The sequence below is a fragment of the Chrysemys picta genome, chromosome 16 (assembly GCF_011386835.1).
Source record: "Chrysemys picta bellii isolate R12L10 chromosome 16, ASM1138683v2, whole genome shotgun sequence".
In the NCBI taxonomy this organism is placed as follows: Eukaryota; Metazoa; Chordata; order Testudines; family Emydidae; genus Chrysemys; species Chrysemys picta.
In genome coordinates, this window is record NC_088806.1 from 12,088,855 (window position 1) to 12,112,422 (window position 23,568).

The following is a 23,568-nucleotide window of genomic DNA, read 5'->3' on the forward strand; positions in this document are numbered from 1 at the left end:
AAGCTACCATCACATATCCATCACCATTTTAGATTTTGACATCTCCTGCCTGATGTGACATCTTTGCTTTGCAAACAAGAGACCTGGAGAACTCTGTGGCTGTTACCCTCTAACTGGGTGAATGGTTACAAATCCTGTCTCAAGTAATTTTCCTCTTAAGGGAAGATTTATTTTAAAATTTATCATAATAAATTCCATTTTAAATAGAAATAATTACCGTCTATACTGGGTCTCTATTCTCGTACATGCTATTTCTCTCACATATTCCCCTACTCTAATTCCTTTGGAGTGATGTTTTAATTTCAGGATTAGCCACCATTTCCGATGTTGTAGGAGGCAGCAGGGAGAGAATTAGAAAACCTGAATTATATTGTAACACTGAAAGTTATCACATCATCAGCCTCTTCCGTGACACTAATTAACTTCATGTTTAATTTCATTGTTGCTGGTAACAACTTATCCAACGATTACAAAATATAAACCGATAGGGCAGTTTTCTCTTAATTCCCATTTCCACCCACTGAGCTTTGTGTGAAGTCACATTCTACAATAACCTAGGAGCCTTCCATTTCTGTGAATTCATTTCTCCCTGGGACTTCTCCCAGAAGAATGGGTGGAAGGGGTCTCCCACTACGTGGGAAGGCTGCATCATGAGAAAAACCACCTGTGCTCTATTTTCACACTTTCTAATCCTTCAAAGTAGCAGCAGCAGGAGAAGTGATACAAATGCACTAGACTTAATAGCAAATCCAAGAGACCAAACCACAGACTCTGGACTTAGCAATCATGAATCCTGCAGTCTGAACTTGGAATCTGATACATTCCCTCATTGGCTACCATCATTTGCCCAGCATGGAAGTGCTTTTGTCCAACAAGGTAGCCAGATTCAGACCCATAGGCATAGAATGGCTCTGAAGGAATCAGCTGTTTCTCTCTGTGCTTCATGAAACTTTGGATCCAAATGGTAAAGGATGGTTATTCCCAATTTAATTATGGCATCCGTTAGGAGTGTGACCAGTACCACTTAACAAGGGAGCAGGGTTCTAAAAATAGTTTTCCTGGGCCACAGGTCAGCATAGCTTCCATCTCTGGTGTGAAAATCAACCACCAGTACCTGCAATTTCTACCTGAGTTCTGGTCAAATCTTTGACCTTACTTGGAGTAATTTTACACTTCTCTAGCGTAGAATTCTTCACCTACCACACAACATATCAGTAGCGATAGTGAGGTATAACGCCCCCAAAGATGCCCTTTTATTTCTTTAATCTGGTGGCACAGATTTAAATTGGGGATTAAATTCAGGTGCTGCTTAGAATCCGTGTAAGACACCAAATGTCAGGTGCCTATTAAAAATAGGTATCTTTCTGCAGCTATATCACATTCAACATGGATTTCATTTTCTACACATTTGCAGCATCTCCCAGGGGTGAGCTGAAGAGAAATGTCCCTTCCATTTTCCCCATCTTTACCTAGATAGGGATTGCCTTTCCCAAATAATAGGCAACATGCACCTGATTAGGAAGGTGATATCTTCAGGATCGACTTCCTGCAGAGCCCGTCCCACAACTGCTTTGGGAGCCCAATGTATGGGCATTTTGCGTAGTTCCAAGTCATTTACTAGGGAATCCTCTTCCCAGCCCTTTAGAAAAAATATTGACCTAACCAATTGAACAACAGGGGGGATTGGGATGGTGATGGGGAATAAGGAAATCTCTCTGACTTACCCTATCTTCTTCTGTTGTTACAGAGGGTGAAATAACATTTTCCCCTATCCCTGCCCTGTTCCTGCTCTTTGCTATAGTTAAAAATATTGAGTGATAAAAATAGTAGTAAAAGTATCTGCTCTGCAGCACAACCTGAAGCAACATCAGAGCAACTGGGAATGAAACAATTTGTTCCCAAAGGGGGAACCTGAAGACTAACAATTGCTTTGAAATGGGGAAACAGTATAACCGTGATGTTCAGGGTTTGTTTAGGTCAGGTCAAGGGGAAAGCTAATGCCAACCACTGCACCTGGGCTGCATCTGCGCTACAGCTAGAATTGTCTTTTTACACCAAGATCACTAACTTGAGCAGCCAACGCCATGTACAGTCCTAGTGGATGTCAGGCACAGGTAGTTTTTGCTTCAGCTTGTTGGGATCAAACCTCTCTCTCCCACCTGGAGCTGATGAACATTCCAGCTGGAGGGACACACACTCCTACAACTCAAAAGGAAAGCAGTTGATAGAAAAGATCACAGGACTGACCCCAAAGAAGGTGAGCTGCAAAAGGCAGAAGCAGGCAACTCATCTGGTGGAACTGAAAGACCACGGTGAATATGGTGCAAAAATCACTATGTGGGAATTAGCAAATGTGATTTAAAAAAAAAAAAAATCTTTGGCCAGCCCTAGTCAAAGGATTTATTACAGTTCTTGCCCATGTGGATTCTCTGATGTTTGATAAGGTTTGAACGCTGACTGAAGCTTTTCCCGCACTCAGAGCATGTGTAGGGCGTCTCTCCTGTGTGGATTCTCCTGTGTACGCTCAGGACAGAGCTCTGACTGAAGCTTTTCCCGCACTCAGAGCATGTATAGGGCGTCTCTCCTGTGTGGATTCTCCTATGTGAGATGAGGTGTGAGCTCCGACTGAAGCATTTCCCGCACTCAGAGCACCCATACGGTTTCTCACCTCTGTGGATTCTCCTATGTATGATAAGGTCTGAGCTCAGCCTGAAGCTTTTCCCACACTCGTAGCATGTGTAGGGCCTCTCTCCTGTGTGGATTCTCCTATGTGAGATGAGGTGTGAGCTCCGACTGAAGCATTTCCCGCACTCAGAGCATGTGTACGGCCTCTCTCCTGTGTGGATTCTCTGATGTCTGAAAAGGTGTGAGCTCTGACTGAAGCTTTTACTGCACTCAGAGCATGTGTAGGGCCTCTCTCCTGTGTGGATTCTCCTGTGTACGCTCAGGACAAAGCTCTGATTGAAGCTTTTCCCGCACTCAGAGCATGTGTAGGGCTTCTCTCCTGTGTGGATTCTCTGATGTCTGAAAAGGTCTGAGCGCCGACTGAAGCTTTTCCCGCACTCAGAGCATGTGTAGGGCATCTCTCCTGTGTGGATTCTACGATGTCTGATAAGGTGTGAGATCCGATTGAAGCGTTTCCCGCACTCAGAGCATGTGTGAGGCACTTCTCCTGTGTGGATTCGCTGATGTGAGATGAGGGTTGAAGTATCAATGAAGCGTTTCCCACACTCAGAGCATCCATAAGGTTTCTCGCCCATGTAGATTCTCTGATGTGTGATAAGGGCAGAGTTCCCATTGAAGCTTTTTCCGTACTCATGGCATGTGTAGCGTGTCTCTTCCAAGTTGATTCTGTCATGTATTATAAGGTCTGAGTGGTTACTGAAGTTTTCCTCTGGCCTCTCCTGACTCTCACAGGCTTTTGCTTTTTCTCGGAGTGCACAACTCCCGGAAACATTCCCTTTGGATCTTCCTGATAACGTCCCATGTGGTTCTACTTGCTCAGCATCTTCCTGCTGGGGTTTCTCCTCATTCTCACTCACCATCCCATCACCTTAATGGGAGACAAAAAGAATCCAGACATCGGTCACTCCCTGCACCAGAAAGAAAGGAAATCTCAGAGAGAGGAATGGAAAAAGGGATGAACAACCGAAAATATGTGTGGGAGAGATCAAACCTATCAGGAGCTGATTTTCCCCAAAGCCTTCCAAAGAGGAGAGAGGAAGGGATCAGTTTTGGTCCGCATCTCACCAGAAAACTCAGGGAAAAGTGAGATTGGGGAGGGATCTGCTGCCAGTTGTCAGTCAGAATAGGAAGGAAGCCATGAGTGACATCTGCCATAATGATTCCACATCTGCAGGGAACAATCCTAAACTTGGAGAGCTCACAGAGTCTTTGTAGGGCATCCCAAATGCTTCTTGCATTCCCAAACAGTTGTTGAGTGGTTTAACAAATTTCTCACCTCTCAGGAGCATTTCTTCCTCAGAGCCCTGGAGGTCCAGGATCCATGGCTCTTCCCCTCGTTCCAGCTGCGAGATCACATCAGGTTTGGAAACTGGAAACCCTACTACAGGCAAAGAAAACAAGGGAGGTCAGTGGAATTTGTGGAATACTTGGCACAAAGAATATTCCATGGTTTTAACCCCAGCTGATTTTTAAGCAGTAACATCCCAAGGCCAGCTTCCTTAGCTGAAAGTGGCAGGAGAGTTATTATTATAATAAATCATATGCATTACCTTAGTGCCTCAGGACCAACTAACAGTGGGTACCCATTGTGCTAGGCAAAGTACAAACCCAGAATAGTAGATGGCCCATGCCCTGAAGAATTTACAATCTAAATAGACAAGAGGGACACAGAATGGGGGAAGGGGTAGAACCCACTGTTAGAATAGAGATATTCAGGCCTGCCTGTAAAGCCTGTACTTTAAGAACTTAAGTGTATTTTTATCACTTAGCTAGTTACAGGGGTATAAAAACAAAGAATCAAAATCACAGTCCGCCTGTGTCTGGGCCTTCTCTCACTAGCATAGTCTGAGGCCTTGTTCTCAGGCTAAGGCCTTTGGCTAAGCAGCAGGGGCAGCCATAAGCTGGGAAGCGACCGGTCACGTCCTCACCTCCCAAACCAGTCACACTGAACTAAGGGCTGTTAGGAAGACAATCCTGTCCCGATAGCGCCCATCACCACCAGATAAAGAAACAGACCTTAAGATGCTTAAAGAAAACTTAGTTTGATAGCATCCTGTCTGGCAAGAAATCACTTATCAATGGTTGTGAAACCCTCATTTCCGTATTGTTTTATCTTTATGGCCACCGCTTTTACATTGTCAATCAGTCTGGTTCTCTAATTGTTTCTGTCTGCTGTATAATTAATTTTGCTAGGTGTAAGTTAATTAGGGTACTGGGATATATTGGTTAGAAAATTATATTACAATATGTTAGAATTCGTTAGTTAAATTTCAGTACAATGACAGAGAAGCAAAGAAGACAATATAGTCCGTACTGGCCAATGCCCTTGAACCCTGCTGCTGTAGAAAACGCTTTGGTTTCCTTTCACTGTGACTGTCCATTTGTCTTCGCTCCGGCAGAGCTTCCTGTGTCTGCGAGCCCAGTTCTTCCTACTCCCAAAAACATAACGAGTCCATGTATGCTTCACTCAGCCAAGCAGATATCCTCCCATGGACAGGTAATAATTATTCCGTTGTCTCTGTCAGGTATTCCATTGATGTAGGCTGGTCCCAGCCAGTCCTTAATAACCCATTCATATCACCCCATGACAGCTACGTGACAAAACACCTCATGTCTCTTGCTCTTTATAATCATAGCAATACCAATCACGGAGGGAAACAGAGGTGTGTATTGGCATCATACAAGTATCACCAAAATTCCCACCTCTATCTCACACACACACACACACACACACACACACAGCTCACATCCCTTGGAGAGAGAGCAAAGCACAGGAGCTGGAGCTTATTCCAGTGAACACAGTGGAGGACAAGCTGCAATCCTCACACCTTAGTCAAGAAGGAGAGGCATGTGGGTCCCCACCCATAGAGAGGGGCTGGCTAGAGGCATGATACAGGAGAGCGCATTCCTTGAGCACACTGCGGAGGCAGGTCAAAGGCTTAGCTATCCCAGAACTGTGACATCGCAAAAGCACTTTTTGGGGCATTAAGAAATCTAGTGACTCAGGTGTAATCGGAGGGAGAATTAAACTCCCCCAGTGTGTGGAGAAGGCTGGGAAATTAAACCCTAAAATTCAGGAGCAACAGCCTCTAATACTTCCAGAAAAGGAGAATGTAAGAAACAAGAACTGGGCCATGAAACCTAGGAGGGACAGGCTCAAAGATCCAAGGACCGTGGAGGGAAAACAGCTTGTGGCTGCTGCAGATGGGGAGAGAGGGGACAAGACTCTCTCCAAACTCTCACTCCTGCTGACCCCGACCTGATTTTATGATCTATGACCTAGTCTCATGTCTTGTGGGCAATTTTATACTTGCTAGTGGTAAAATGTCATTCTCAAAGTATTACTTATTAGCTTGGAACATGCGTGGAGGGGCAAGGAGGTGAACATAGATAAATGGGTTATTAAGGGCAGGGACTACACTACAGCTGGGATTAAAGCTCTGAGATCGATCCACTGGTGGTCGATGTAGCGGTCTAGTAAAAACCCACCAAATCGACTACAGATGTCTCTGCAGTCGAACCCTGTACTCTACCCTGACGAGAAGAGTAAGGTAAGTAGACCCTGCGGTAACTCTACCTAAGGTACATAGGTTGACTTACCGCAGTAGTGTAGACATAGCCTAAGCTTGCTACAATAAAGGGTCTTCTATTAGGTTGAGGCTCTGTGGGAGTAGTTATGCTGAAGTCTGGAATTTACCTGAATAGGCCTAAGGAGAGAATCCCAGGTAAAATATTTTGCACCCCCATTTTGAGAGACTAACGAGGAACCGCAAACAGGTACAGTACACTACAGGATTCTGAAAGCAGGAAGTTTGGGGCGGGCTTCAGCAATTAGGTTGCTATGAAGTATCTCAGCAGTTGGACCGGATTCATATGTATTATTAATAAATAAGTGATGTAAATCATGAGTATTAATGCTTGATGCATAATTATGGACTTCCGAAAGGCCACATATGTTTTGGGGCACCTATTGAAATTATTGTAATCAGAGTAAAGGAGCAGATATGGTATATAGCCATCCTATTACCCTAAGAAAGCGGATAAAATACCTCTCCTAGTTACCATTTTTTCATTTTGTCGGGTCCCCGAGACAGTGTAAACTGAAGCAGGGCCTCCCTTCAGATGGTCGCCCTTGCCCCTCCATCTTTGTTTCCAATGGTGTCCATAATTTGTAAGTACGCAGAGTGCAAGACCCTCTTTACTGTACTTACTTTAATCTAATCGTTATGTGTATTGATTTTTGCCTATGATTTCAATTATAACTGTCTGTATTAAATCAAGTTCTGTGTGTTTCACCAAATTTCATCTCCTCCATTAACTTTGAGTAGCCATCTACAAGGACAAGTTGTACCCCAACACGTAATCTTATAGGTGTAAAAAGTGTACAGGCTACACTACCACCCTGTGACATCATCAACCAAGTCCCCATTTGTGCCTGGGTAGGAGCCCTGGTATGGGAGGGAGGAATGCAACAAGGACTCAGGATGGTTGGCCAGGGTCGCTGTGCATAGAGATGGGGAGGTTATATGGGGAGAGGGGTAATGAGTGGAAGAGGGAGGTCAAGAGTTAAAATAATAATATTTGGGGGGGAAACGTACAATTAACTGAAACTGCACAGAAATAAAACTGGAGTGTAGGCTCTAAAGCAACAAGGCTTGGATAGGGATTCGGGGTTAAAGGTCTGGGATCCCCCAAGCTCTACATCCCCAAACCTCTCCTCCCTCCCACTGACGCACCCAGCCCACTTCCTGGGTGCCCTTCCTACACACTCCCCTCCCCTTCATCCCATTACTCTCAGCCAGCACCAGCTCCCGGCACCTTGGGAACTTCTTAGTGTTCCCTTCTCGTCTCTCACTACCTCATCCCTCCCTGCTGCTTCTTAGCTCTAATCCTATACACACCCTCCCCATGTCCTGGCACCCCAGAATTATCTACCCCCCCCCCATTCTCCTCCCCTCCCACAGCTCTCTTCTTCCTTCACCTATGGGGTCCTGAATGGCAACATTATACGCTCTCCTATCAAAAGAGGAGCTCATCTGATTGTCACACAAGCCATGCATGAGTCCTACACTATTTACTTAATTTAGAATTCTACAGGCAGCGTAGTTTCCTCTTAAAATGTGGAAAAGGCATGAAAGTTACAGTTATTAATGTAGATATTAATGTATCCAATAACGATACATTAAATGCAATTTTAAAATGACAGATAACACCAAAAAGGCACATGTCCAAAAATTATACTAGTGGGTGGGAGATAAGGCAAAAAAAAAGGGGGGGGGGCTAGGAAACTTGTCAAAACTTGTATCATGAGTAAAGGTATATAGTTATTACTACTCAGGTTCTTTAGAGACCCCACAGCATCTAATAACTGAGGGGACGGGAATCCTTACCCAGCGAGATCACATTCTCATAGTTCTCCTGCATGACATCCCTGTAGAAGGCTCTCTGAGTGGGATGCAGCAGAGCCCACTCTTCCCTGGTGAAATACACAGCCACCTCCTCGAAAGTCACCGGCCTCTGAAAGAGCAAGAGTTCAACACTCAGTACCTGCTGCCCCAGTCACAACCCCACTATTCACGGAACAGCAGCACCAGGTAAATGGAAGCTCTGGGAGGCACATGTTAACAGAGTCCCACCCCACCTTGCCTAGAGCAGCCAGGAGGCATCAGAGGGTAGGAACAGAGAACCTTTGTGTTTCCCAGCTGACAGACGGAGGCAGGGTTTTCACATTTATCACATACCTACTAGCCAGAGCTTGATATAGGAGATGGGGCTGTCTCTGGACCCTGCTGGTGGCTCCCTACTAGGAATCCCAACACTCTCCAAATAAAATATATGGAAGAAAGGGGAAGTCAATAGTAAAGAATATAAGTTAGAAGGTCAGAATTGTAGAAAATTGGTAAGGGAAGCTATCAGAAATCAATGATCAATCAATGAAAATAAGAAGGAAATTTTTAAAAGTATATTAAGTACAACATTAAACCTAACAATGGTAGTGGTAAATTATTAGATGGAAATGGTAGAATTATCAAAAATAATGAAGAAGAGGTAAAAGTGTTCAATAAATATCTCTCTCCTGGATTTGGAGAAAAAAACAGATGATCTAACTCTTATCATAAGATGTTGACGCCGACAGTCTTTCCATTCCAACAGTAACTCACAAGGACGTTAAACACCATCTATTAAAGTTAGATGTGTTTAAATCAGTGGGTCCAGATAACAAGAGTTTTGAAAGAGCTGGTGGAGGAGCGTGATGGACGGTTAATGTTGATTTTAATTAGGACTTGGAACACTGGGGAAATTCCATAAGACAGGAATAAAGCTAATGCTGTGCTAATATCTAAAAAGTGTAAAAGAGATGACCTATCTCATTACAAGGGTGTTAGTCTAAAATTGATACTGGGCAAGAGAATGGAGCAGCCGATACTGGATTTCATTAATAAAGAATTAAAGGGGGGCTAATATAATTAGTACCCATTAACAAAGGTTTAGACACAGTAGATCCTATCAAACTAACTGGATATCCTTATTGGATGAGATCCAAGTTTGGTCACAGCTAATAGTACTGATGTAATATACCTAGACTTCTGTAAGGCATATGACTTGGTTCAGCACAATATTTTGACTAGAAAACTAGAAAGATACAAAACACACATGGCATACATTAAATAGATTAAAAACTGGGATTGTAAATGGGGAACCATGGTCGAGTGGATTTCTTTCTATCAGGTTCCCGCAAGGATTGGTTCTTGGCCCTGTGATATTTCACATTCTTATCAATGACCTAGAAGAGAATATAAAATCATCACTGATAAAGTTTGCAGTTGCCACAAAGATTGGGGGTGGTGGTAACTAATAAAGTGTCAGTAGATTCAGGCTCCAGCACTGGGAGTCTGGGAAGTTTTCCCAGCCCTGGCTGGGGGGTTATTTCCTGTTCCACAAAGAGGGGAAGTTCCATTCCCAACTCCTGTGCCTTGAAATTAAGACCTATCTCACACTGCACCCCATATTCACCATAGTGGTAGGATTATAATATGATTAGGACATAATTATGAGGTATTTTGTGCAAGATACGTCATGTGCAGGGTCACTGGAAAAGTTATAATTTCCTGAATAGGATTATCCTTTTTGTGTGCATGGATCATGTTTGTATCTGAAATTATGGATATTGACTATGTATCTGTATTTCAAATGTGCTTACTCTGGGTAACACCCACAACGAGCCTTTCAGGTACAACAGTGAAGAAGCCAGACAATGCTGATGGCTCATCAACAAAGACAATGGACCGTGGAAGAGCTTAGCCTTCCTGTGAATGTTCCAGCCAGCCTATGAGTCATGGCTACAGCAGGGCATGCTAGGGCATGTGACCAGACCACATGACAATGAACTCCATTTTGGTACCTGTATTTTTCCACAAAGGGGACTGGGAACTGAGTTTGGAACAAAGGGTTCCCGCCATATGGAAAAGCTACATAAGGTGGGATGTGACATCATCTCTTGGCCTCATTCCCCAGACAAGAGAACTCCTGGAAGCACCTGAGGAACAAAAACCGAACTGGGGGATGTGCTGGTGGACTGCTTCAATCATCAGTCAGGGTGAGAAACTGCTAATTCAAATTCTATGCAGCTAGTAAAGGGGCGGGAAAAAGTTTTGGCCTCAGCGTTGCATCGGGTTTTGGAAATTGTATGGAGGGCCGGTTAGGATTCAGGAGGCCTGGGGCAAAGCAATTTCGAGGGCCCCTTCCATAAAAATAAGTTGCAATACTATAGAATACTATAGTCTTGTGGGGGGTCCTGCAGGGCCTGGGGCAAAATGCCCCACTTGCTCCGCCCTCTGAGTGGCCCTGCTGACCTCCCTGACCCCTATCCACACCCCCACCTCCTGACCACCACCCCGAACTCCCCTGCCCTCTATCCAACTGGAGGGGAGGGACCAGGGGCTAGCCCCCTGGACCAGGAGCTCAGGGGCCGGGCAGGAGGGTCCTGCGGGCTGGATGTGGCCTGCAGGCCATAGTTTACCCACCTCTTATCTAGTATGCGAGGCTCAGTTTGAGTTTCTGGTTATTTGCCAAGTAATCTACTTTGATCTATTTGCTATCACTTATCGCTGGGAAATTGGTTGTTGTTTTCTATCTGTCCTTGAGTGGCTTAGGTAAAGCACTCAGGTAGCTTAACTGAGTGTATGGCGCCACCTGTTGTCGTGTTGGGTGATAAAAAGGCCTAGAGAGGCTGGCTGAATCTCCAGCAAAGCAGTGTGAGAAGGGCCAGCCCAGCTTCAGAGTTAGAGGGCACAGCGGTTCCCAGAAGCCCCCCAGACTGCACACCGGGGTGACAACCCATTACACCCTAGATTACACAAGTCTCAGCCAGTTTGTCACATCCTGTCCTCTCCCTTTCTCCACCCTAGATAGTTCCTATCTCCCACCACCTCTAGCAGCTCCCACCCTCCTATGCCTTTACTGCTCCTCTCCCTCCAAGCAGAACCCATCCATCACCAGCTCCCTGATAATCCCTTACCTGAGCCAGCTCCATTGCAGCCATTTCCTTCCCCCTGGGAGGAGGGAATGATCTGGAGCGAAATGTGGACGTTATTCTGTAGCCTGCCAGGGAGAGAAGGGCAATGTGAGAGAATTCAGATGGGGATTTTGTCCACTCCACAAGCCGATTCCCCCCAGATTTTTCCCTGCTAATGGACATTCTAGGTTCTGCCACACTGCGAAGCACAGAGTGACCTTATTCCAGTACATGCCTAGCCTCCTCCCACCAGGGTGTAACCCTCTGACACATGGTGAAACCCTCCCAGTAGCAGAGTCTCTCTGTTACACTTATCAAGTTTGCGAAGGATACCAAGCTGGGAGGAATTGCAAGTGCTTTGGAGAATAAGATTAAAATTCAAAATGATCTGGACAAACTGGAGAAATGGTCTGAAGTATATAGGATGAAATTCAATAAGGACAAATCCAAAGTACTTCACTTAGGAAGGAACAAGCAGTTGTACACATACAAAATGGGAAATGACTGCCTAGGAAGGAGTACTGTGGAAAGGGATCTGGGGGGTCACAGTGGATCACAAGCTAAATACGAGTCAACAGAGTGACACTGTTGCAAAAAAAGCAAACATCATTCTGGGATGTATTAGCAGGAGTATTGTAAGCAAGACACGAGAAGTAATTCTTCTGCTCTGCTCCACGTTGATTAGGCCTCAACTGGAGAAATGTGTCCAGTTCTGGGCGCCATATTTCAGGAAAGATGTGGACAAATTGGAGAGAGTCCAGAGAAGAGCAACAAAAATGATGAAAGGTCTAGAAAACATGACCTATGAGGGAAGATTGAAAAAATTGTGTTTGTTTAGTCTGGAGAAGAGAAGACTGAGAAGGGACATGATCACAGTTTTCAAGTACATAAAAGGTTGTTAGAAGGAGGAGGGAGAAAAATTGTTCTTCTTAACCCCTGAGGATAGCACAAAAAGCAATGGGCTTAAATTGCAGAAAGGGAGGTTTAGGTCTGACATTAGAAAAAACTTCCTGTTAGGGCGGTTAAGCAATGGAATAAATTGCCTAGGGAGGTTGTGGAATCTCCATCATTGGGGATTTTTAAGAGCAGGCTGAACAAACACCTCTCAGGGATTACCTAGATAATACTTAGTCCTGCCTTCCGTGCAGGGGACAGGACTAGATGACCACTTGAGGTCTCTTCCAGTTCTATGATTCTATGAACCAAAGGCCAGAGAAGAGCAGAATCAAAGGAGTCACTTTGGGGGATTCTCCCTGTCATTGTCCCAAGGCAGCTGTCTCAGGTTTATTAAGTTGCTTGATGCTCCAGCCTTTATACAGTCTCTCCTGGGAGTGCCCCCTTTCACGGGCTGGGCCTAGTTTTAGCTTTTGGCAAGCATGACCCTGGGGGCTCTGAGACTGGGCCTCCTTGTCTCAGCACACCTTGTTTCTTTCTGTGGCTCCCCAATGAGTCCAGATGAGTAGATACTCCTGATAGAGACTGTGAACATAAGAATGGCCCACTGCGTCAGACCAATGGTCCATCTAGCTGAATGGCCAATGCCAGGTGCTTCAGAGGGAATGAAGAGAACAGGGAATCATCAAGTGATCCATCCCCTGTCACCCTTTCCCAGCTTCTGGCAAACTGAGGCCAGAGACACCATCCCTGCCCATCCTGCCTGTGACACTGGCAGATGAGGTGTTCGCTCTTGTAAAAGCCCCCATGTCTTAACTGAACACGGACAAACGCATAGCTGGAATCAGTCTAACTCCCCAGTGTTAGTATTGTTAAAACAGGTATTAGAATGACAAGAATGTGTTTAGACTTTATTGAATGCTTTATTGAGTTGCTGCCTGGGTTCATATCTGACTAGTTGCATTGTGAGCCTCTGTGGCTATTTACATCACCAGACAGGGGAGAGACTTTACCTAGGGGAAGTGCTGATTGGCAACAGAATGCATTACACCCTGCCTGGCAGGAAAGATCCATCAATACCAGACCATTATGGGACGTTAAAGAAGACACAAGTCTGTTGTTGTGCTCTTGACCTCTCATTAGCTGAGTTTGCAGCTCACAGCACATGGCAGAAAGAGGATAAAAAACCCCATGCTGAAGGAACCGATTATCTGTATGCTGCTTGCACTCTGGGCGGGGGCAAAGTTTCTAGGCATAAGGAAGAGATTCTCAGCTCCTTATCCTGGGTTAGTCCTAAAGAATATGTAGAGCTTGCTTATTAAGCTTCCATTGCCTTTTGAAATTTAAGATTGTAACTCGTCTCCATCTGCTTTAACTTTGTAAACAATTCTCATTTTCTTTGAAATAAATCTCAATAGAGGTTTTTGACAGGACTGGCTCCAAGTGTTGTCTTTGTGGGAGATCTAAGATTCAATTGACCTAATGAAGTGACTGATCCTTTGGGACTGGCAGTAACCTGAACATTGCTGTGATTCGTGGTGTAAGGCAGTGGTTCTCAACCAGGGGTCTGGAGCCCCCTGGGGGGCCACGAGCAGTTATCATGGGGGCTGCCAAGCAAGGCCAGCATTAGACTTGCCAAGACCCAGGGCAGAAAACTGAAGTCCCAGCGGATGGGGCTGAAGTCCAGGGCCCCTGAGCCCCACTACCAGGAACTAAAGCCAAAGCCTAAGCAATGTAGCTTTGTGGGTGCCCCTGTGGCATGGGGCCCCAGGCAGTTGCCCTGCTTGCTACCCCCTAACACCAGCCCTGGCTTTTGGATGCAGAAAGCCAGTATTGTGGCCCACATGGGCCATGGAGTTTTTATAGTATGTTGGGGGGGCCTCAGAAAGAAAAAGGTTGAGAACCCCTGGAGTAAGGGACCATCTGTCACAAAGGTGAGCTCACCTGTGTGGTGAGATATATGGGATGACCCAAGGGAACTGTCTGTGATTCCATGTTACTGCTGTTACAGTGCCTGAAGCGTTTACACTGGATACTTGGTTGGTGAAATCTACATATAGACCTCACAACCAATTTGGGGTTTGTTCCCTGCTTCTTACCAGTCTGCCTGAGGCTGGTGCTTATGCCTTCGAGTCACTGAAGGCAGCGTTACAGAGACTTACGGGCACAACGCAACCAGCAGCAATTGGCAGCAATGCAGAGCAGGCTTTACAGTGACACAGTGTGGGCCAAATGGTCCATGGACTCAGTCAAGCCCCAGTTCTCCGCCAGTGCACGTCAGCTTCCCGGCAACCTTCAAGGAGGGTCAAGACTGCCACTCCTGTAGTGATGATGGATCTCCAGCATAGCATCACCTGCGTCCCATTACCCGCCTTGTCTCCTGAGACAGAGATGAGTGACAGAGGGTGCACAACGGATCCGTGGGGGTGGGAAAGATATAACAAAACACACCTTCTAGGGGTCACCCCTCAGGAAGTCAAGGTAACAGGCACTGTGGTGGGAGTAAAGGGGGAGGGGAGGGAGTGGGAGCAGGAGGGAGCAGCACCCTCAAAGGCAATGCTGCCAGTGGGTCACTCCACCACATCAGGCATAGGGCTGATAGGGGGCCATTCCCTGGGCCTGGGTGCCTGTGAAGGGCTATATAAACCCCACGCTGGCACAGAAGGGGTTAAACTTCTTTAGTCTGGACTGGCCCAGCTCCTCCACACCTGCAAACCATGCCAGGACTGGAGCAGGAGTTAACAGGAGAGACCTACTCTATTCAGACTGGGGCAACCCTGGGAACAGTCTGTGGAGCATCTCCAGCCCCAAACAGAGGGTTGGCAGCATGCGGGGCTCTGGCCTTCACTGAGTGGAGGCCCAGCAGTTGGGCACCAGGTTGATGGGCTGGATGGCCTCTCAGTGGGGGCTGCCAGCAGCCTGGCACATGGAGTAGATAAGGGATGGCCTGTGGAGCAGCGTCCCAGCACACCGAGAAGGGAAATGGAGAGGGGATATGGGGCACTGCAGTGAATTCAGCCTGTCCTGAAGGCCATTGGAAGAAAGTCGTCCTCTCCCTGGCCTACGGGGGTCAGACAGTGACACAGAGATCCCTTGGCAAAGGGTCACTTGGTCTTTGCCAGCAGCTCTCATCTGAGACCTGACAAACCCATCACACCAAACACATCTCTTGGAGGATGGTCATGTGAGCTGTCTACAGAAAGCTCATAGCTGGTCAAGACTCAAAGACCGAGAGATCAACGTACGGGTCATATGTAAGGAACAAAGCATTTATATTGAAAATCTACTTTATGAACTTGGAATGGAAAATCAATCACCGAGAGGTAACCGGCCCCGGGATCGGCCCATCCACCCAAGAGGGAGTCGTCACTTCTCACTAGTCAGCACGCAAGGTAACGCAACGCTCAAGTGACCAGCCTTGCTCCCTCCTAAACTGTCAATGGAAAACTATCAGAGCACCACCAAACAACTGAAACTTATAGGGGGGAGCTGAAGGTAACAAATTTAATGATCTGAAATCCAAAATATGAATAGTTTAAAGGTACATGTTACACATGTATGGGGTGGAGGGGCAGGCCACAGTGTATCGGGGAGGGGGCCTGTTTGGAGGAGGGGCAGCGCTAGGACATGGCTAGACCAGGAGCAGAAGGCCCAGCTGGGGCACAGACCAGGTCAGAGATTTCTCTCGCTGGCTCTGTTACCAACTGCTCATGACAAACACTTGAAAGAAGGGGAGGCCGAGATGGAAATGGTGGCAGAAGGAGGAGGTGGGGAAGGAGAGAAACATTTGAAAGCATGACCATTATTCCCATTCCACCGTAATGAAAAAAGTACAGGAGAGGAGAGCAACACTTCACAATCACCCAGCACCTACATGGAGAGAGCACTGGGCTAGGACTATACCTGGCTTTGCCACAGACCTGTTGGGCGACCTTGGGTAACTCATTGCACTTCTCTGTGCCTCCGATTGCAAACTTGTGTGAGACCCACAACTGCCTATAGGGCTGCTAACTCCTCCTGCCAAGATCGCTCTGTGCAAAAAGCGAGGAAATTCACTTACAAAAAACTTTATGAACGCAGGATTTAAGGTTGCCCGGAGCTGTCTGGTGCCCCTCCAGAAGAGGGGTCAGCAAAACTCAAACTTGTAATAGTCAGGAAATGCAGAGATAAGGTACACACCAATGTAATCCTAATTCTGACCCATGTGAGCAATGACCCTTTCTTTACTCCTACAACGCACCTATGTGCACCCAGCTATTTGAGATCGTGCCTATCACTAAAGTACTAGGGAAAATGTCAACCAGGGCACACAATAAAGCACTTTATCTTTGCTAAGACGGAATTTGGTTTTAGGTGAGCTGCACTGTACAGGAGCTACTGACACCTGTTCTAAACTCAGATATTGGGCCTGCTCCCCAGAAACAGCCGCACACTTGTCAACTGAACACCTCTTCACTCCTTTTTACAACTCTTTCATCCTTACTCACAGAAGTTCCAGCTAACGTTCTACATTCACTTACCCATCGTTAAGCACACAGACTGCTCTCACATCCCATCTCACTGCTGACCATTCTCATGGCAAACAGTCCCGTTTCCACCTGACAACATGCACAGCTCAGTGCAGATACAGACTGGAAGCTCAAAGTACACATGCACCTCTTTCCTTTCATCGCACACATGGAGACTCAGACCCAGATCTTCTTATATCACAATCACACCTCCACCAAGTTGCTCCAACTAATGCCTCTACCTTTCAGTAAAGCTAGACCTAACACAGTGAGTGCAGCTGGAGTGCTGCCAGATAATGCCCAGTGGCTGTTGCCACCTCCAGGGGCAGAGTTAAGGTTGCATTGGTGGGCACATTAGCTCTCTATTTCCTAGTTTTTGGAGGTTTGAATTTTGCTGAACTTGATACTCTGGCAGGGCCCAACATACTGCTGTTTAAGGACATGGAGGGTTTTGTAGGCTGCAGACCTGATCTTTGACGTTTTTGCTTTTTTAAAAAATAAATAATTACAATAAATGTACCGCTGCATAAATGAAGGTGTCAGGGACTAGATGAATGTTCAATAAATACACAGAAAGTGATGGCTCCCCATCCCTATCTGCCATTCACACAGGCAGCAAAGCCCTGGGAAAGGCAACTTTCAGAGGCAAAGAGAAGGGGCTAGAGCTTCTCTGCCAGTCAGGAAGGGGTAGCAGCAAGGGAAGACTGACAGCTGATAGTTCCAGGGGTGAAAAAGTTTTGGGGTATGGTGGGGGACAGAAGCAGTTGGGACTGGGTAGAATTAAGGTCCCTACAGGATACAGGCAATCGCCATAGGGCTATGAATAAGGCATTTTACTGTATAAAGTTCCAGATTAGATTATACCAATTTGTAAAGACACACGAGATCTTTCCCTCATGGTATCAACTTCACTGGGTTCTTTCTTTTATTGGTAATTCCCAGAAGTCAATAGATCAATAACATTCTATCAGTTATGAAGTGGCCGTTTCAGATTTCTGCGGAGGGTCTATAATTTTGAACTAGGGGCCAGGTCCTTGGAGAGATGGAACCTTGTTTTCGTTTTAACTTGTGCATGCTCAGCGGCTTCTGGAATTTGGTTGAAAGTATTTGCATGTTTCCCTGGCCTGTTCTTAAAAGCGCTGCTATAGAAAGTGGGGAGAGGAAGAAACTCACTATAGGATCATAGCTATTTATAGCTCATCGGAAGGAGGACGGGGATTGGTGGGTGTCTGGGGATTTAATAATAAACACACAAATATCATCGTTCTTAATGAATTTTCCTCTTCTAATTCCCATAAACCACTAAATTATCCCTGGCTGCCCCCAGGAGTCTGGGAAGGGAGTACTAGTAACCTCCTGTGGCCAATGTGGAAACTAAGGCACAAGGATCTTTCAGTGTCTGGCTCAAAGTCACCTACTTCATTGGATAAATCCCTAGTTGCTGGAGTCGCTTCCCTGGGAGTTTTTAAGAACAGGTAGGACAAACCTCTGTCAGAGATAATCTACGTATACTGGGTCCTGCCTCCGCAGAGAGAGATGGACTTGATGACAGCTTGAGATCCTGAGCAGCCCTACATGTCTAAGATGCTATGCAATATATAGGTATAAAAACACAACATACAGAAAAATTCCCACCACAACGTCAGGCAAATCAGGAAAAAAAACCAACCCTCCCCCCCCCACCCCAAAAAAAACCCCTACACTCCACAGCATACGTCAGTTGTTGATCAGAGGTAAAATCTGAGTGTATTTCCCATCAGTATTTGATAAATGAACAGAGAGAAAAGAGGCAAGATTTGTAATAAATGCCTAGTCACGCTGAAGAAGCGGAGAAAAGGGGTAAATCTGAGATGTTGTTTGTGTTTTATCATTAGAGAGACAGGGCCCAAAACTCAGGGCCCATTCAAGTGGAACTAGAGAACAAGAGAGAAAGTGGCAGGGAGGGAGGGGGAGATTTTAGGATATTTTATATCCATCTATGAGAGTTGTGGGGAAAACGGGTCACACACTGCGCATTTGGTAACAGGAGAGACAAACCCCCAGATGGGGGGGGGGGGGAGGAATTTCTCTGGGTATGAAATGAGGGGAGGGGGAGGGGCAGTGTGAAGGGATTTTGTGACTGTCCAACACACACAGACAGTGACGGTTCCCCCCCCTCACACGGCCGCAGGGAGGCCGGGGGAGGGCAGTTTGGAGGGGGAAGGTCCCTGGAGCAGGGAAGGGGGCAGCAGTAGGGGATGGGTAGGTGCAACACACAGAGATACACAGACACACACTTTTATCCCCTGAAATCATGATTTGAGGACTTCATTACTCAGCCAGAGGTTAGGGGGTCTGTTACAGGAGTGGGTGAGGAAGGTTCTCTGGCCTGCGATGGGCAGGAGCTCAGACTAGATGATCATGATGGTCCCTTCTGGCCTTAAAGTCTGTGAGTCTATAAACTGTGCCTTGCGTTGCACAGACACTGATGGAGATCAGGGCCCCATCGTGCTGCGCATGGGAGAGAACCTGACTGAAATCAGCACCGCCATTGTGCTGGGCACTGCACAGAGAGAGAGAGGGACAGTCCTTGCCCCAAAGAGATCACAATCCAAGTAGACAGTGGGTAGGAGGAAAACACAGAGGGGCTGTGACTTCCCCCAGGTCACCAAGCAGGTCAGTGACAGAGCCAGGAACAGATCCCGGTAACTCCAGAGCCCCGTCACCCGCAGCTTGGAGAAGTCCCCAGACCCCACTGTATTAGGTGCAGGAAGCGGTGGTTTGTCCATGGATGCACAGGCTGTCTTGGCAGGGCAGCTCAGCCGCAGTCCCTGCACACAGCTGGGGGTGGGTGTCCTGGGTCAGGAGAAGTCGGTGTCCAGTCCTGTGGGGCTGTGCTCCTGGCTCATACCTCACTGCTGCCCCTCCGTTACCAGCTGCACTGTTCCCCCCACCCCAAGCCTTCAAACGGGGACAGAGTGCACTAGTGTAAATTTTGTCTATACTAAGGGTTTGCACCAATGCCTAAAACACCAGCGTGGCCGAGACCTTCAGTACCCAAAACAGCCCTAGAACTGGGATCTATTTCTGTCACGGACAGCCTGGGTGACCTTGGACACGTCAATGTTTCTCCTCCCAACTTTAGTCTATTTACCCAGCTGCCCACTCACTGGGGTCTCCTCTCTCCAGAGCTGCTCACCACTAAAATCTGTGTGGGGTCCCCAGAGCTCAGGTAGTTCAGCTCTGGAATAGTCTTACAAGGGTGGCTGTGGAGTCTCTTTCCCTGGAAGTTTTTAAGAACAGGTAGGACAAACCTCTGTCAGAGATAATCTACATATACTGGGTCCTGCCTCGGCAGAGAGAGCTGGACTTGATGACAGCTTGAGGCCCTGTTCAGCCCTACATTTCTAGGTTGTTATGCAATATATACGTATAAAGATATAGCATACAGAAAAATCCCCACCACAACATAATGTCAGGCAATTCAGGGAAAAAAAACAACCCAACCCCAAAAAACCTACACTCCACAGCATATATCAGTTGTTGATCACAGGTAAAATCTGAGCGTATTTCCCAACTGTGACGAAGTGGGACTGTTCTTAATGTTTCCTCTGAATACTGTAGGGGTGCCTCAGTTTCCCCTATGTATTTCTTAAGTCTCTAGGTGGTGGAATAAGGGGGTGTAATTGTTGCAGAGCCAAGGGTCAGTGCACATAAATGGCCTGGGCCCTTCCCCCCTGCAAGGTGATAGCTAAAGGTGTTGGAGAACAAAGAGATCAGGTGACCTCCTGGCCCGGGAAAGAGACAAAGCCCAGAGGAGGAGGGGCTGGCAGGTGAGTCAGTTTGGGGCTGGCTGGGGATGTGGAGTGAGGTGCAGACGTGGTTGTCTGGCTCACTGCCCCGCAAAATGGACCCGGCTGCGGGGTCCTGTTCTCTGTACCTACCAGCTCTGTTTTAGGCCGTGTTCCTATCATCTAATAAACCTCTGTTTTCCCGGCTAGCTGAGAGTCACGTCTGACTGCGAAGTGGGAGTGCGTGCAGGACTCTCTGGCTTCCCCAGGACCCCGCCTGGGTGGACTTGCTATGGGAAACGCACGGTGGGGCAGAGGATGCTGAATGATCTGAGGTCAGACCCAGGAAGGTGGAAGGCGTGTGAGCTTCTTGCCCTGGAGACAGTCTGCTCTGAGAGAGAAGACTTCACCAGAGTGCTGTCTGGCTTCATAGAAGCAGTGCCAGAGCATCGCCCAGGAACTCCATGACACCAACACTATTTGATAAATGAACAGAGAGAAAAGAGGCAACATTTGCAATAAATGTCTAGTCACGCTGAAGAATCAGAGCAAAGGGGTAAATCTAAGCTGTGGTTCGTGTTTTATCATTAGAGAGACAGGGCACAACACTTAGGGCCCATTCAAGTAGAAATAGACAACGAGAGAGAAAGTGGCCGGGGGGGGGGGGGATTTTAGGATATTTTATATCCATCTTTGAGAGTTGTGAGAAAAATGGGTCACAAACTCCGCATTTGATAACATGAAAGACAAACCCCCAGACCGGGGGGAGGGGGGATTTTCTGTGGCTATGAAATGAGGGAAGGGGGCAGTTTGAGGGATTTTATGGGACTGTCCAACACACACAGTGACGGTTCCCCCCCTCCCATTCACATGGGGGCAGTTTGAAGGGGGCCAGGGAGGGAGAGCTGGAAGGACCCTGGAACAGGGAAGGGGGCAGCAGTGGGGGATGGGCAGGTGCAACACACAGAGACACACACAGAGACACAGACACACACAGAGACACACTCCCCCAGGGATTTCCCGGCCCCCCAGAGACTGTTCAACCCTCCCTCTGTCCCCCATCACTACAGAGGCTGCACTGGGACCCACCGCCCTGCCCCAGCTTCCGGACTGGCCAAGGGCTGGGGGGGGGGGGTCTCGGTAGGGGGGCCCAGCCCAGTCCCCTGCTCGGTTCTTACCAGCTCCCCCTCGGGCCCTGAGCTCCCCTCCCGCCCCGAAAGTGACAGGTGACGGGCCAGGTGTAGTGTAGTAAAGTGCTCTCCTACTTACCCGGCACTGAGCATGCTCAGTAACATCTGCTGAAGCCCCTGCCCTTCCTTGCCATCAGAGTCTGTGGTTGCTATTGCCAGGGCAAAAAGGGGAAAATCGGAGCGGGGGGGGGGGCGGAAATTGACTCGTTAGGGGGGTCAAGCAGCTGGACGCAGGGTTAGGAGAGGGGCTGAGGGGGAGGAGCAGGAGTTAAGCAGACACACAGACACACACAAAGAGCAAGGGGTGGCCAGAGTCTGAGCCGGGGGCGGAAATGGAGTGGGGGGGGGGGTGAAGCAGCTGGAGGCCGGGTTAGGAGAGGGGCTGAGGGGCAAAATCAGGGTTGGGGGGAGGAGCAGGAGTTAAGTAAACCCACATACAGACCCAGACACCCAGACCCACACTCGCTCTCTCTCACACACACACACTTTTCTCCCCCGGGAGTTTCCCAACCCCCGACAGTTCAACCCCCCCCATCGCTACGGAGGCCGCACCGGGACCCCCCGCCCCAGCTTCCGGCCTGGCCGGTGGGGGCAAGGTCTCGGGCGCAGGCCGGGCGCCCCTCCCAGCTCGGCTCTTACCGGCTCCCCCACCCCGGCTCGGAAGTGACGCACCCCGTGGGGCGCCGCGAGGTGGGAGGAGACACGTGACGGTTGCGGCCGTTAGGGCCGTTGGAGCGCGGCGCGCGCGCGGGGCTGGGAGGCGGTGCTGTTCCCCCGTTGGGGGCGGGGTTCTCCACAGCCCCGCCCCTTATCCCCCTCCCCCCCGCTCCGGCCGCGGGGAGCGCGGGGCCCTCCCGGGCAGGGGGCGAACCAGGCCCGGCCCCGGCCCCTCCCCCCGGCAGGAGCGTGTCCGCCCCAAGCGTGTCCCCGCCCCACGCGGGGCCTGCCCCTCCCCCGGGGTCTGCGCTGGGGGCGGGGCCCGTCATTAGCCCCGCCCTGCCCGGGGGGAGGGGCAGCCTTGGCCGAGGCTGCAGGGAACGAGCTCAGAGCCCCCAGCCCGGGGGGACGGGAGAGATGCGGGGAGACGGGACCAGTGGGAAGGGGGAGATGGGGGGACATGGGACGAGGGGGAAGATGGGGGCGACCAGACCGAGGGGGGAGATGGGGGCAGACGGGGATGGGGGGTGATGGGACTGAAGGAGGGAGATTGGGGAGGGGATGATGATGAGGATGTCGCCTTTTGAGATAAAAACTAAGAAAACCAGGACTAGAGAATTCTTTTAGAAATCTGGTATTTAGACATTTTATTTTAAGCCGGGGGGTTCTGAGTTCTTGAGATGGTTTTTGTTTGCAGGAAGCAACATGGTTTGGTCTGTGATTGTACCGAAGGGGGAAGATGGTTGTTTGTAAAGGAAGGGAGAAGACGGAAGGCCGCTGATGAAATTTGAGCCCACATGTGCAGAGCACAATGGATTAGCAGCATCACCTTAACTACTCGGCCACCTCATCTGAGCTGTCAGTGAAGGGACAGGAGGAGAAATCTAAGGCCAGCAGAGGTAGGGCCAATAAGGAGTTTTTAAATTTTATTAGAGAATATTTAGAAAAAAATAAACGATACAGAAGATTTGAAGCGTTAGTTATTGGTCATTGGGGGTAACATACAGAGTATAGGGGTATGTTGGTGTTTTGGGGCTGGGCAGCACACATAGTATATACAGACTGCAATGTCCCCAATGAGGGGTGGGTAATCGGTGGGCGGGATCAGGAAACAGTCGATAAGCGGTGAGGGTCTAACACCCATACGGGAAGTAGAGACAGTCATGAGTATAAGTAAGCGGACTGGGTAATGGGGATGGGGTGACCCTCACGTGGCGGGATTCAGCTAGGTTTGGTGGGTTTAGGGCTCAGGGGATAGGGTCCAGCAGGGGGTGTGTGTGGGTGCACGAGGTCTCCCCGGCTCACTCTCGGTATTGGCGGTGGCCGGTGATGTGCTCGATGTAGATGTC

General features: G+C 48.3%; 1 protein-coding gene across 12 annotated transcripts; it reads right to left on the reverse strand.

Moving 5' to 3' along the window:
• Positions 1-409: 409 nt before the first annotated feature.
• Positions 410-22,446, reverse strand: LOC101939621 (zinc finger protein 239-like). Of its 12 annotated transcripts, XM_065569950.1 has the most exons (7): positions 21,642-22,446; positions 18,089-20,848; positions 14,257-14,474; positions 11,204-11,286; positions 8,076-8,202; positions 3,962-4,066; positions 410-3,553 (listed from the first exon to the last, which is right to left on the reverse strand). In XM_065569950.1, the coding sequence occupies exons 4-7, from the start codon at positions 11,225-11,227 to the stop codon at positions 2,388-2,390; spliced, it is 1,422 nt and encodes a 473-aa protein (XP_065426022.1). In that variant the 5' UTR covers positions 11,228-11,286; positions 14,257-14,474; positions 18,089-20,848; positions 21,642-22,446; the 3' UTR covers positions 410-2,387. The 12 variants fall into 12 exon arrangements, with proteins under 12 accessions (XP_065426022.1, XP_065426024.1, XP_065426019.1 ...); XM_065569952.1 differs by lacking the exons at positions 14,257-14,474; positions 18,089-20,848 and having other exon boundaries at positions 21,642-21,711; positions 22,202-22,446; XM_065569947.1 differs by lacking the exons at positions 11,204-11,286; positions 14,257-14,474 and having other exon boundaries at positions 20,526-20,848; positions 21,642-21,711; positions 22,202-22,446.
• Positions 22,447-23,568: the final 1,122 nt, after the last annotated feature.

Excerpts from the sequence above, each read along its gene's own strand:
- LOC101939621 (XM_065569945.1), bottom strand. The coding sequence starts at position 10,180 with ATGATGTCACATCCCACCTTATGTAGCTTTTCCATATGGCGGGAACCC. Across the intron at positions 4,067-8,075 it reads TGAGAATGTGATCTCGCTGG|TAGGGTTTCCAGTTTCCAAA; the intron begins GTAAGGATTCCC and ends CTTTGCCTGTAG. Across the intron at positions 3,554-3,961 it reads GGAAGAAATGCTCCTGAGAG|GTGATGGGATGGTGAGTGAG; the intron begins GTGAGAAATTTG and ends TCTCCCATTAAG.